The 14,411-nt window shown below is 46.2% G+C and overlaps 1 protein-coding gene across 1 annotated transcript; it reads right to left on the minus strand.

Annotated features, from left to right (window-relative positions):
- Window positions 1-573: 573 nt before the first annotated feature.
- LOC109741786 (putative E3 ubiquitin-protein ligase SINA-like 6) lies at window positions 574-1,444 on the minus strand. Its single transcript, XM_020300866.2, has 2 exons — window positions 1,361-1,444; window positions 574-1,278 (listed from the first exon to the last, which is right to left on the minus strand). The coding sequence occupies exons 1-2, from the start codon at window positions 1,442-1,444 to the stop codon at window positions 574-576; spliced, it is 789 nt and encodes a 262-aa protein (XP_020156455.2).
- Between the last annotated feature and the right edge of the window lie 12,967 nt (window positions 1,445-14,411).

Consider the following 14,411-nt stretch of genomic DNA (forward strand, 5'->3'; position numbering starts at 1 on the left):
CACCCACATACACTTGTACTCTGATTTTAGTACGTTATACATGAAGAGAAGAGGTGCACGCACACACTCGTCCTCTCTCACACACGCATCTGTAGCTATGAATTGTAGTGTTCTCAACCATTCGATTGGCTCTATCATAGGTTCCCGTTGCTCCTTGGCCTTGAGATTAAGAAGTTTAAAACACGGAGGCTAAGCTGGAGGCGCGAGGTTTTGGTTAATGTGTGGGCCGCACACGACACCAACACGACACGAGCTTCGTTTGCCTGGTGCGCAGTCGGGTGAGTACTACTAGTAGTAATACTACTTTGATGTGTCGCGTCAACTCGCAGAAGTATGCAACACTTCCTCAACAAACAAGCATATAAGCTGCTTATACTTTTTACCCAAAGGATCTTTATATCCAATAGACACAAAATACCCGTTCGAATGTTGGAAATTACTTTAACTGCTGATCTGATGTCGAAGTAATTGCTGCATCACCACCAAAACTCACCATCTCTTAAGCTAAAGTAGACCGAGCTAACCCCTATATTAGCATATTACTAAGATAAACAGAAGGCACTGTAGAATCATTTAGGAGGTGAGCTTGTCAATCTGAATGTGGAGGGACACCGTCCTCGACAACCCAGCCCCGGCCAGCAGCTTGGGCGGAATTGTGAAGAAGGTCAACTCCTGCACAACGACGTCGCCGGGATCCTTACTGCTTGTCACCTTGATTTCCACCTTGACGGCGTCGGTCCTGCCTTTGGGCTCCCCTGGCGGGCCATTCGCCCACAGTTTGGCCGCGTAGTGCGGCGGTGGGGATGCCCCCGCTCTGATGCAGACGACTGACACGGTGATAGGCACGCCGATGTCGAGCACGCCGCCGACCAAGAAAAACACGCGGCCATCCTCCTCCACAAACAGCAAGAGCCGCGGCTCCGACACTGGCACTTGCAGCTGGAGCACCTTGCCGTACTGAATCTTGTGCATGGGCATGTGATGCACAGTGCTGATGTGGTGGGGGAGCGCTGGCGGCGGGCCTTCGTAGCCGCAGACGGGCACAGGGTATTTGCAGGGCGCGAGCGGACACATGCTCTGGTCAATAGTGAGCTTGTGGTAAGTGACGTAGAGCCCACAGCCTTCATGCTGGCACTCCACCCTCACCGAGGAGAGGACGGCGTCCATCGCCGTGTTCCGCACGTCGAAGCCGCCGCCGCGCTCACACTTCTGGCACTGCCGGTGGTTCCCGGGGCGCTCGCCACAGCAGTCCGCGCAGGCCAGGTGCCCTCCCTTGCACTGCGCAAATGAATTGAACAACACATCAATCAAGAAACCTGCACCTTGCTCGATCAGCCGAACGGACGAGGTGTATTCGAACCTCATACACTAGAGGCTTCAAGGGGTGGAGGCACAAGGGGCAGTGGAGCAAGGTGAGGTCCATAGAGACCATAGAGAGCTCCATCATCGGGTCCTATTCTGTCGGCATGATCTCGCCCTATTCGTGCACAACCATCTCTCGCTTTAGGTCCGGGCATTAGAAAGTTTTACCATCACATATTCATACTACTTCAAGGTGCATTCACTACAAAAAAATACACTTCCGTGATGATACGTGTTTGTCACAGTAGGTCACGTTTTCTGTCATGCATGTACATCCATGACAAATTTATGACAGAATCAAGATAGTCATACCTGTGCTGTCGTAGAAGTGTTCCATGACATTACCAAAATTATCATCACGGAAGTGTCCACTTCCATCACGATAAATTGCGCGTCACAGAAGTGCTTTCGTCAAGGGTGACCGACACGTGGCATCCACCGTAACGGAACGCCGTTAAGCTATCTGGTCCGGTTTTGGATCCGATAACCCGTTAATAGCCCCGACCAATGGGGATTTTCCACATGTAAAATCATCATTGGCTGGAGGAAACACGTGTCGGCTCACCGTTGGGACAGATGTCATCCACTCATTGGACCCAAAGCGCCTATGATACGCCGACATGTGGCACAGCCCAACAGAGGCCCATTCCTGTGAAAAGGCCGGCCTGTTTGACTTGGTCAAAAGGTGGCGGGCCGGCCCACAGCAAGCCTGTTAACGGCCTGTTCGCATATAGCCCATTTACAGCCCGCTATCCCATGGCCCGTTTACGGCCTATCCGAATTAGGCCCAGTAGCGTCATCTGGGCCGTCCAATATAATTCCAGCCCGTTTTAACTTCCGGCCCATGTATGGCCCATGACGTCTTTCGGCCCATATTAGGCCCTTAGTAACCCTCGGCCCCTTAACGGCCCATGGTAAAACTAGCCCGTAATGAACAGTGTGTCACTTTATACCCATTAACGGCCCATTATTCCGTTGGGCCGTTTCCAGCCCATGATATCTTTCGGCCTTCTCAGGGCCCATTTATTCTTGGGCTCATTTCCAGCATTCGGTTACTTACGGCCCGTTACTATCATTGTCTGCTTGTGGGCCAAATTCAGCCCGTGGTTACAGTCGGCCCGTTTGTGGCCCGTTAATACCTTGGGCCGTTTTCATGTCAAAAAAAACCCGTTGGGCTGCTTTCATAGAGTTATCAAATATAGCCAATAAACGGCCCGTTATTGTCCATGAATAGTACGACCCATGATTGGCGAAATGGCGATACGCCCCGTAGAAGGCCCATGGATCCTACAGCCCGTAAAAGTGTTGGAAATATGCCCTAGAGGCAATAATAAATTGGTTATTATTATATTTCCTTGTTCATGATAATCGTTTATTATCCATGCTAGAATTGTATTGATAGGAAACTCAGATACATGTGTGGATACATAGACAACACCATGTCCCTAGTAAGCCTCTAGTTGACTAGCTCGTTGATCAATAGATGGTTACGGTTTCCTGACCATGGACATTGGATGTCGTTGATAACGGGATCACATCATTAGGAGAATGATGTGATGGACAAGACCCAATCCTAAGCCTAGCACAAGATCGTGTAGTTCGTTTGCTAAGAGCTTTTCTAATGTCAAGTATCAGTTCCTTAGACCATGAGATTGTGCAACTCCCGGATACCGTAGGAATGCTTTGGGTGTACCAAACGTCACAACGTAACTGGGTGGCTATAAAGGTGCACTACAGGTATCTCCGAAAGTGTCTGTTGGGTTGGCACGAATCGATACTGGGATTTGTCACTCCGTGTAAACGGAGAGGTATATCTGGGCCCACTCGGTAGGACATCATCATAATGTGCACAATGTGACCAAGGAGTTGATCACGGGATGATGTGTTATGGAACGAGTAAAGAGACTTGCCGGTAACGAGATTGAACAAGGTATCGGGATACTGACGATCGAATCTCGGGCAAGTAACATACCGATAGACAAAGGGAATTGTATACGGGATTGATTGAATCCCCGACATCGTGGTTCATCCGATGAGATCATCGTGGAACATGTGGGAGCCAACATGGGTATCCAGATCCCGCTGTTGGTTATTGGCCGGAGAACGTCTCGGTCATGTCTGCATGGTTCCCGAACCCGTAGGGTCTACACACTTAAGGTTCGATGACGCTAGGGTTATAGGGAATAGATATACCTGGTTACCAAATGTTGTTCGGAGTCCCTGATGAAATCCCGGACGTCACGAGGAGTTTCGGAATGGTCCGGAGGTAAAGATTTATATATGGGAAGTCCTGTTTTGGTCACCGGAAAAGTTTCGGGTGCTATCGGTAACGTACCGGGACCACCGGGAGGGTCCCGGGGGTCCACCAGGTGGGGCCACCGGCCCCAGAGGGCTGCGTGGGCCAAGTGTGGGAAGGGACCAGCCCCTAGGTGGGCTGGTGCGCCTCCCACAAGGGGCCCAGGGCGCAGGAAGGGGGGGGGGGGAGGGGGAAACCCTAGGCTCAGATGGGCCTAAGGCCCACCTAGTGGTGCGCTCCCTCTCTCCCCCCTTGGCCGCCCCCCAAGTCCCATCTAGGGCTGGCCGCACCCCTTTGGGGGGGAACCCTAGATGGGGGCGCAGCCCCTTCCCCTCCCCTATAAATAGTGGGGGTTTTGGGGCTGCCATACACATGAGACTTCCTCTCTCTTGGCGCAGCCCTACCCCTCTCCCTCCTGCTCCTCTCCCGCGGTGCTTCGCGAAGCCCTGCAGGATTGCCACGCTCCTCCATCATCACCATGCCGTTGTGCTGCTGCTGGACGGAGTCTTCCCCAACCTCTCCCTCTCTCCTTGCTGGATCAAGGCGTGGGAGACGTCACCGGGCTGCACGTGTGTTGAACGCGGAGGCACCGTTCTTTGGTGCTTAGATCGGAATCAACCGCGATCTGAATCGCTACGAGTACGACTCCTTCATCCGCGTTCTTGCAACGCTTCCGCATCGTGATCTACAAGGGTATGTAGATGCACTCCCCTTCCCCTCGTTGCTAGATTACTCCATAGATTGATCTTGGTGATGCGTAGAAAATTTTGAATTTCTGCTACGTTCCCCAACAGTGGCATCATGAGCTAGGTCTATGCGTAGTTTCTATGCATGAGTAGAACACAAAGTAGTTGTGGGCGTCGATTTTGTCAATTTACTTTCCGTTACTAGTCTTATCTTGATTCGGCGGCATCGTGGGATGAATCGGCCCGGACCGACCTTACACGTACACTTACGTGAGACAGGTTCCACCGACTGACATGCACTAGTTGCATAAGGTGGCTAGCGGGTGTCTGTCTCTCCCACTTTAGTCGGATCGGATTCGATGAAAAGGGTCCTTATGAAGGGTAAATAGAAATTGGCATATCACGTTGTGGCTTTTGCGTAGGTAGGAAACGTTCTTGCTAGAATCCCATAGCAGCCACGTAAAACATGCAACAACAATTAGAGGACGTCTAACTTGTTTTTGCAGGGTATGCTATGTGATGTGATATGGCCAAAAGGAGTGATGAATGATATATGTGATGTATGAGATTGATCATGTTCTTGTAATAGGAATCACGACTTGCATGTCGAAGAGTATGACAACCGGCAGGAGCCATAGGAGTTGTCTTAATTTATTGTATGACCTGCGTGTCAATGAAAACGCCATGTAATTACTTTACTTTATTGCTAACCGTTAGCCATAGTAGTAGAAGTAATAGTTGGCGAGACAACTTCATGAAGACACAATGATGGAGATCATGATGATGGAGATCATGGTGTCATGCCGGTGACGAAGGTGATCATGCCGCGCCTCGAAGATGGAGATCAAAAGGCGCAAGATGATATTGGCCATATCACGTCACTTTATGATTTGCATGTGATGTTTGTCATGTTTACATCTTATTTGCTTAGAACGACGATAGCATAAATAAGATGATCCCTCACTAAAATTTCAAGAGACGCGTTCCCCCTAACTGTGCACCGTTGCGAAGGTTCGTTGTTTCGAAGCACCACGTGATGATCGGGTGTGATAGATTCTAACGTTCGAATACAACGGGTGTTGACGAGCCTAGCATGTACAGACATGGCCTCGGAACACATGCGAAACACTTAGGTTGACTTGACAAGCCTAGCATGTACAGACATGGCCTCGGAACACAAGAGACCGAAGGTCGAACATGAGTCGTATAGTAGATACGATCAACATGGAGATGTTCACCGATGATGACTAGTCCGTCTCATGTGATGATCGGACACAGCCTAGTTTGACTCGGATCATGTATCACTTAGATGACTAGAGGGATGTCTATCTGAGTGGGAGTTCATTAAATAATCAGATGAACTTAATTATCATGAACATAGTCAAAAGGTCTTTGCAAATTATGTCATAGCTTACGCTTTAGTTCTACTGTTTAAGATATGATCCTAGAGAAAATTTAGTTGAAAGTTGGTAGTAGCAATTATGAGGACTGGGTCCGTAAACTGAGGATTGTCCTCATTGCTGCACAGAAGGCTTATGTCCTTAATGCACCGCTCGGTGTGCTGAACCTCAGCGTCGTCTGTAGATGTTGCGGAACATCTGACATACACGTTTTGATAACTACGTGATAGTTTAGTGCGTAATGCTAACGGTTTAGAATTGTGGCACCAAAGACGGTTTTTGAATGTCGCAGAACATATGAGATGTTCCGAAGACTGAAATTGGGATTTCAGACTAGTGCCCACGTCAAGAGGTATGAGACCTCTGACAAGTTTCTTAAGCCTGCAAACTAAGGGAGAAAAGCTCAATAGTTGAGCATGTGCTCAGATTGTCTGAGTACTACAATCAGTTGAATCGAGTGGGAGTTAATCTTCCAGATGAGATAGTGATGGTTCTCCATAGTCACTGCCACCAAGCTATTAGAGCTTCGTGATGAACTATAACATATCAGGGATAGACATGATGATCCTTGAGCTATTCGCGATGTTTGACACCGCGAAAGTAGAAATCAAGTAGGAGCATCAATTGTTGATGGTTAGTAAAACCACTAGTTTCTAGAAGGGCAAGGGCAGGAAGGGATACTTCATGAAATGGCAAATCAGTTGCTGCTCTAGTGAAGAAACCCAAGGTTGAACCCAAACCCGAGACTAAGTGCTTCTGTAATGAGGGGAACGGTGACGGAAGCGGAACTACCCTAGATACTTGGTAGATGAGAAGGCAGGCAAGGTCGACAGAAGTATATTGGATATACATTATATGAATGTGTACTTTACTAGTACTCCTAGTAGCACCAGGGTATTAGATACCGGTGCGGTTGCTAAGTGTTAGTAACTCGAAATAAAAGCTGCGGAATAAACGGAGACTAGCTAAAGGTGAGATGACGATATGTGTTGGAAGTGTTTCCAAGGTTGATGTGATCAAGCATCGCATGCTCCCTCTACCATCGAGATTTGGTGTTTGCGTTGAGCATGATTGGATTATGTTTATCGCAATACGGTTATTCATTTAAGGAGAATAATGGTTACTCTGTTTATTTGAATAATACCTTGAATGGTCTTGCACCTAAAATGAATCTCGATCGCAGTGATACACATGTTCGTGCCAAAAGATATAAAATAGTAATGATAGTACCACATACTTGTGGCACTGCCATTTGAGTCATATTGGTATAGAACGCATGAAGAAGCTCCATGTAGATGGATCTTTGGACTCAGTCGTTTTTTGAAAAGATTGAGACATGCGAACCATGTCTATTGGTATATATGCATGAAGAAACTCCATGCAGATGGATCGTTTGGACTCACTTGATTTTGAATCACTTGAGACATGCAAATCATACCACATGGGCAAGATGACTGAAAGGCCTCGTTTTCAGTAAGATGGAACAAGAGAGCAACTTATTGGAAGTAATACATTTTGATGTATGCAGTCCAATGAGTGCTGAGGCATGCAGTGGATATCATTATGTTCTTACTTCACAGATGATTTGAGTAGATGCTGAGTGTATTTACTTGATGAAACACAAGTCTGAATTATTGGAAGGTTCAAGTAATTTCAGAGTGAAGTTGAAGATCGTCGTGACAAGAGGATAAAATGTCTATGATATGATCATAGAGATATCTGAGTTACGAGTTTGGCACATAATTAAGACATTGTGGAAAATGTTTCACAATTAATACCGCCTGGAACACCACAGCGTGATGGTGTGTCCGAACATCATAACTGCACCCTATTGGATATGGTGCATGCCATGATGTCTCTTATCGGATTACCACTATCGTTTATGGGCTAGGCATTAGAGACAACCGCATTCACTTTAAATAGGGCACCACGCAATTCCGTTGAGACGACACCGTTTAGAGAAACCTAAGTTGTCGTTTCTTAAAAGTTTGGGGCTGCGACGCTTATGTGAAAAAGTTTCAGGGCGATAAGCTCGAACCCAAAGCGGATAAATGCATCTTCATAGAATACCCAAAACAGTTGGGTATACCTCCTATTTCAGATCTGGAAGCAAAAGTAATTGCTTCTAGAAATGGGTCCTTTCTCGAGGAAAAGTTTCTCTCGAAAGAATTGAGTGGGAGGATGGTGGAGACTTGATGAGGTTATTGAACCATAACTTCAACTAGTGTGTAGCAAGGCACAGGAAGTTGTTCCTGTGGCACCTACACCAATTGAAGTGGAAGCTTATGATAGTGATCATGAAACTTCGGATCAAGTCACTACCAAACCTCGTAGGACGACGAGGATGCGTACTACTTCAGAGTAATGTGTGATCCTGTCTTGGAAGTCATGTTGCTAGACAACAATGAACCTACGAGCTATGGAGAAGCGATGGTGGGCCCATATTCCGACAAATGGTTAGAAGCCATGAAATCCGAGATAGGATCCATGTATCAGAACAAAGCATGGACTTTGGTGAACTTGCCCGATGATCGGCAAGCCATTGAGATAAATGGATCTTTAAGAAGAAGACGGACGTGGACGGTAAGGTTACCGTCTATGAAGCTCGACTTGTGGCAAAGAGTATTTTCACAAGTTCAAGGAGTTGACTACGATGAGATTTTCTCATCCGTAGCGATGCTTAAGTCCGTCGGAATCATGTTAGCATTAGCTGCATTTATGAAATCTGGCAGATGGATGTCAAAAACAAGTTTCCTTACCAGTTTTCGTAAGGAAAGGTTGTATGTGATACAATCAGAAAGGTTTTGTCGATCCTAAGGATGCTAAAAGGTATGCTAGCTCCAGCGATCCTTCCATGGACTAGAGCAAGCATCTCGGAGTCAGAATATACGCTTTGATGGAGTGATCAAAGTTTTTGGGTTTATACAAAGTTTGTTAGAAACTTGTATTTACAATAAAGTGAGTGGGAGCGCTACAACATTTCTGATAAGTATATGTGAATGACATATTGTTGATCCGAAATGATGTAAAATTTCTGGAAAGCATAAAGGGTTGTTTGAAAGGAGTTTTTCAAAGGAAGACCTGGATAAAGCTGCTTACATATTGGGCATCAAGATCTATAGAGATAGATCAAGACGCCTGATGATACTTTCAAAGAACGCACACCTTGACATGATTTTGAAAGAGTTCAAAATAGATCAGCAAAGAAGGAGTTCTTGGCTGTGTTACAAGGTGTGAGTATTGAGTAAGACTCAAGACCTGACCACAGCAGAAGAGAGAGTAAGGACGAAGGTCGTCCCCTATGCTTTAGACGTAGGCTCTACAGTATGCTATGCTGTGTACCGCACATGAAGTGTGCCTTGCCATGAGTTGGTCAAGGGGTACAATAGTGATCCAGGAATGGATCACATGACAGCGGTCGAACTTATCCTTAGTATCTAGTGGACTAAGGAATTTTCTCGATTATGGAGGTGAAAAGGAGTTCGTCGTAAAGGGTTACGTCGATGCGAACTTTGACACTAATCCGGATGACTCTGAGTAGTAAACCGGATTCGTATAGTAGAGCAGGTATTTGAAATGGCTCCAAGTAGCGCGTGGTAGCATCCACAAGGTGACATAGATATTCGTAAAGCACACACGGATCTGAAAGGTTCAGACCCGTTGACTAATAACCTCTCTCACAAGCATAACATGATCAAACCAGAACTCATTGAGTGTTAATCACATAGTGATGTGAACTAGATTGTTGACTCTAGTAAACTCTTTGGATGTTGGTCACATGGTGATGTGACCTGTGAGTGTTAATCACATGGTGATGTGAACTAGATTATTGACTCTAGTGCAAGTGGGAGACTGTTGGAAATATGCCCTAGAGGCAATAATAAATTGGTTATTATTATATTTCCTTGTTCATGATAATCGTTTATTATCCATGCTAGAATTGTATTGATAGGAAACTCAGATACATGTGTGGATACATAGACAACACCATGTCCCTAGTAAGCCTCTAGTTGACTAGCTCGTTGATCAATAGATGGTTACGGTTTCCTGACCATGGACATTGGATGTCGTTGATAATGGGATCACATCATTAGGAGAATGATGTGATGGACAAGACCCAATCCTAAGCCTAGCACAAGATCGTGTAGTTCGTTTGCTAAGAGCTTTTCTAATGTCAAGTATCAGTTCCTTAGACCATGAGATTGTGCAACTCCCGGATACCATAGGAATGCTTTGGGTGTACCAAACGTCACAACGTAACTGGGTGGCTATAAAGGTGCACTACAGGTATCTCCGAAAGTGTCTGTTGGGTTGGCACGAATCGAGACTGGGATTTGTCACTCCGTGTAAACGGAGAGGTATCTCTGGGCCCACTCGGTAGGACATCATCATAATGTGCACAATGTGACCAAGGAGTTGATCACGGGATGATGTGTTACAGAACGAGTAAAGAGACTTGCCGGTAACGAGATTGAACAAGGTATCGGGATACCGACGATCGAATCTCGGGCAAGTAACATACCGATAGACAAAGGGAATTGTATACGGGATTGATTGAATCCCCGACATCGTGGTTCATCCGATGAGATCATCGTGGAACATGTGGGAGCCAACATGGGTATCCAGATCCCGCTGTTGGTTATTGGCCGGAGAACGTCTCGGTCATGTCTGCATGGTTCCCGAACCCGTAGGGTCTACACACTTAAGGTTCGATGACGCTAGGGTTATAGGGAATAGATATACGTGGTTACCGAATGTTGTTCGGAGTCCTGGATGAGATCCCGGACGTCACGAGGAGTTTCGGAATGGTCCGGAGGTAAAGATTTATATATGGGAAGTCCTGTTTTGGTCACCGGAAAAGTTTCGGGTGCTATCGGTAATGTACCGGGACCACCGGGAGGGTCCCGGGGGTCCACCAGGTGGGGCCACCGGCCCCAGAGGGCTGCGTGGGCCAAGTGTGGGAAGGGACCAGCCCCTAGGTGGGCTGGTGCGCCTCCCACAAGGGGCCCAGCGCGCAGGAAGGGGGGAAGGGGGAAACCCTAGGCTCAGATGGGCCTAAGGCCCACCTAGTGGTGCGCCCCCCTCTCTCCCCCCTTGGCCACCCCCCAAGTCCCATCTAGGGCTGGCCGCACCCCTTTGGGGGGGAACCCTAGATGGGGGCGCAGCCCCTTCCCCTCCCCTATAAATAGTGGGGGTTTTGGGGCTGCCATACACATGAGACTTCCTCTCTCTTGGCGCAGCCCTACCCCTCTCCCTCCTCCTCCTCTCCCGCGGTGCTTCGCGAAGCCCTGCAGGATTGCCACGCTCCTCCATCACCACCATGCCGTTGTGCTGCTGCTGGACGGAGTCTTCCCCAACCTCTCCCTCTCTCCTTGCTGGATCAAGGCGTGGGAGACGTCACCGGGCTGCACGTGTGTTGAACGCGGAGGCACCGTTCTTCAGTGCTTAGATCGGAATCAACCGCGATCTGAATCGCTACGAGTACGACTCCTTCATCCGCGTTCTTGCAACGCTTCTGCATCGCGATCTACAAGGGTATGTAGATGCACTCCCCTTCCCCTCGTTGCTAGATTAGTCCATAGATTGATCTTGGTGATGTGTAGAAAATTTTGAATTTCTGCTACGTTCCCCAACAAAAAGGCCCATGGATCGTACGGCCCGTAGAAGGCCAATGGATCCTACGGCCCGTAGAAGGCCCATGGATCATACAGCTCGCAGGAGGCCCATGGTTACAACAGTCCATGTGTTGCCATGATTATTTTGGCCTAGTTTCCAAAAGTAGGTTATTGTGGCCACTAGAAAAACACAGAAAAAGAACTGCAGTGACTACAAGAAAACAACTAAACAAGACAAAAAGGAAATAAATAAGCAAGCAATTAACACTAGCCTATTACCGCTATTACACATGTTACATCCACTAGGCATCAAAGTTCGCCACCAGTGCAAAAATAGGGAACAAAGCAGCATATTACATACACTGGCCGTCAAAATTGGCCACCAGTGCAAATAAACACGACAGCAAAACAAGAGCATAACTGAAACAACTTCATAAGAGCTCAAGAAACGTGGTATCCACCATGCTGGCAATAAGCTTAGCAAGCTTATTAGCTTTGTCCTGTTTGACGCTAAATCCTCCAATGCTTGCTGTTGCACTAGAAAGTATGCATCTGAATGCTCCAGGGGCTTCTGCAGTCCTTCCGCTTCTTGTCGCAGCACAGCTGATCGATGTCTTTCAGCTTGTAGTTGAGACTTAAGAAACCAAACTGATTCAGATAGTGAGTTTGAATAGCTTGTGCAAGCGGTAGTGGTCAGTAACTCCAACACTAAACCAAGACAGGACTTCGGGGTTGTCTCACTGTCTTCGAGATAGTCTTCCTTAGCTGTTTTACCAGCTTTGTTGGAGACCAACAAGGATGTGTCACTATCCTGAACCTTATCTGCATTACTTCCTTTACCATTGCTTAATAAGGCACTCTTCCCCAATATTCGGTCAGCATTCTAAAAGAAGAAACAAGCAGACACATAACAGTTTAGCATGTACTAGTATATGAAACTCATTTCGGTGAACCAGTTCATTAGCAAGGTGGACAGGATTAAACTACCAAGTCTTCTATTGCCAAGTACTAGTACATAATAAAAGCATCAAACAAACATATATCTATGTCCTATGGTCACTACATTGTCTTGCCAAATCAAAATAGAGACACGGTTCAAATCATATCAGTTCAAGACAAAGCAGCAGTGAAAGAATACAAAGCGTGGGAAACTACACGGCACAACAAGATTTCAGATGGTACCACGGGTCTACATGTACAACAACACTATTGGCTCTGTTGTGATGCTAGTAATGTGCATGATATGGGAAGTCAACTGTATTGAAATTGAAATCAACAGAGCTATTGATAAGAGCAAGCCTGTTAAAGAAACATGCGTGAACATACCTGCCGTGCCATTGAAGTTTCGATTGGATCCTTCAATTTAAAAATAAGTTTGTATGAGTAAATACAGTGATACAAGAGGAAAGCAATATGCACGATAGCAATCATAGTTAAAAAAGGCGCGCCTAAGCGAGCGCTTAAGCACGCCTAGGCTCTAGGCGTCGGCGAAACGCATTGTGCATAACTACGCTTAATCTGTGCATAACTGCGCATAAGCATGCGTTTTGGTCAGTAAAGCGCAAGGCGGTGGCAAAACGCACAATTAATGCCTAGCGCTTTTTTGAACTATGATAGCAATGTAATCTTAAATTAGAACAGTTGTTCTTCAGGTTTAGGCACTTGTTCTACATGAACAGAGTACAATAAGACGCAAGAATATAGTACTTAAAAATAGAAAATGAGCTCATAGACCTTACCACATTCTTAGTTCGGGACCAGTACAGAACAAGGTGTTCCCAGTCATCGCCCAGTAAATGTGTCTCAGGAGAACGTAAGGGAATTTGATGAGTTTCTTTGCCGGTGAAGTACGTTTTCTTCAGGTAATCCCGATACTGCCACCAAGCATTCTTGAAGATAGCAGAGGTATTAGCATAGGTTACCTCATCCCGAGTTTCCAAATCGGTCCTTCTCTATAGAGAAAAATGGGAAAATTTGTTGTATTATAACCATCATGGAGGTAGGATGTATGGGACAAAGCAAAGTAATTGCCATGAATAACATTACTTACACATAACTCCTGGACAAACACCTGCAACTGGCATTTTCCTTCATCTTCAGTATAATATCCAAGATGGGAAGATACGCACATACGATTTAACAACATCAAATGCGATAGATGCTAAACTACGACTAGCTGGTTGTGCTTCCTCCACAGGAATAGGCATACTAACTGGTGGAGTTGGGGTTCGCCATGGTAGTACTGGCCCTTTGGGCACTGGAGCTGCCTTACTAACTGCTCTTGTTTGGGAGCTCTGTGGTGGAGATGGTGCTGTGTCAACAGGAACTGGGTTACTATCTGCTGGGGTTGGGGTTAGATTGGGTGAAGCTAGTTCTCTGTCCATCGCAGTAGGGGTACAATCTGCGAGAGTTTGGGTTATGTGTGGTAGGGCTGGTTCTCGTGCATGTACAACCGGGGTGCTATCTCCACCAAGAGGTAGCACTGTTTTATTTGAAGACCGTGTTTTTAGTCCGCTAGATGCTGGCATCACCCGCTCCAATTCAAATGGCTGATAAACAGGAAACATAGTTGAATGTACAGACATTGTATGATAGACAGACACAATAGATAGTGTGGGAAAAAGAGGGCACGAAATAGTTGACATGTATATTGTTTAACTAAAACGGATAGCATGACATAATTTCACATATATGATGTCTATCTAAACTGGATAGCATAGCATAACATAATTCAAAGATATGATAAATAACTAAACAGGATCGCATGACATAATTCACCTACATGTTATCTAAGTAATCAGGATCGCATCATTTAATTCACATATGTGATTTATATGCTAAACAGAGGGCATTAGATATGATGTCTGAACTAAGAACATGGTGTTGAATATTGTGTATATGATGTCTAATCTATGCAATGCAAGACACCATATGCATGATATGAGCAGTATAACTATGCCAAGTTAGAGCATACACCTCGGTGGGGGAATAGTACTGGTCATCTGTCTCTGAATCCATCTCTGAGGAGCTATGAGGACCCAACAAGAGATCT

The sequence above is a fragment of the Aegilops tauschii genome, chromosome 7 (genome assembly GCF_002575655.3).
Source record: "Aegilops tauschii subsp. strangulata cultivar AL8/78 chromosome 7, Aet v6.0, whole genome shotgun sequence".
Classification (NCBI taxonomy): Eukaryota; Viridiplantae; Streptophyta; class Magnoliopsida; order Poales; family Poaceae; genus Aegilops; species Aegilops tauschii.

Bases quoted from the DNA above. Each gene is read 5' to 3' on its own strand.
- LOC109741786 (XM_020300866.2), bottom strand. From the start codon at position 1,444: ATGGAGCTCTCTATGGTCTCTATGGACCTCACCTTGCTCCACTGCCCC. The intron at 1,279-1,360 runs GTTCGAATACAC...TCATTTGCGCAG, and splicing joins TGAAGCCTCTAGTGTATGAG to TGCAAGGGAGGGCACCTGGC.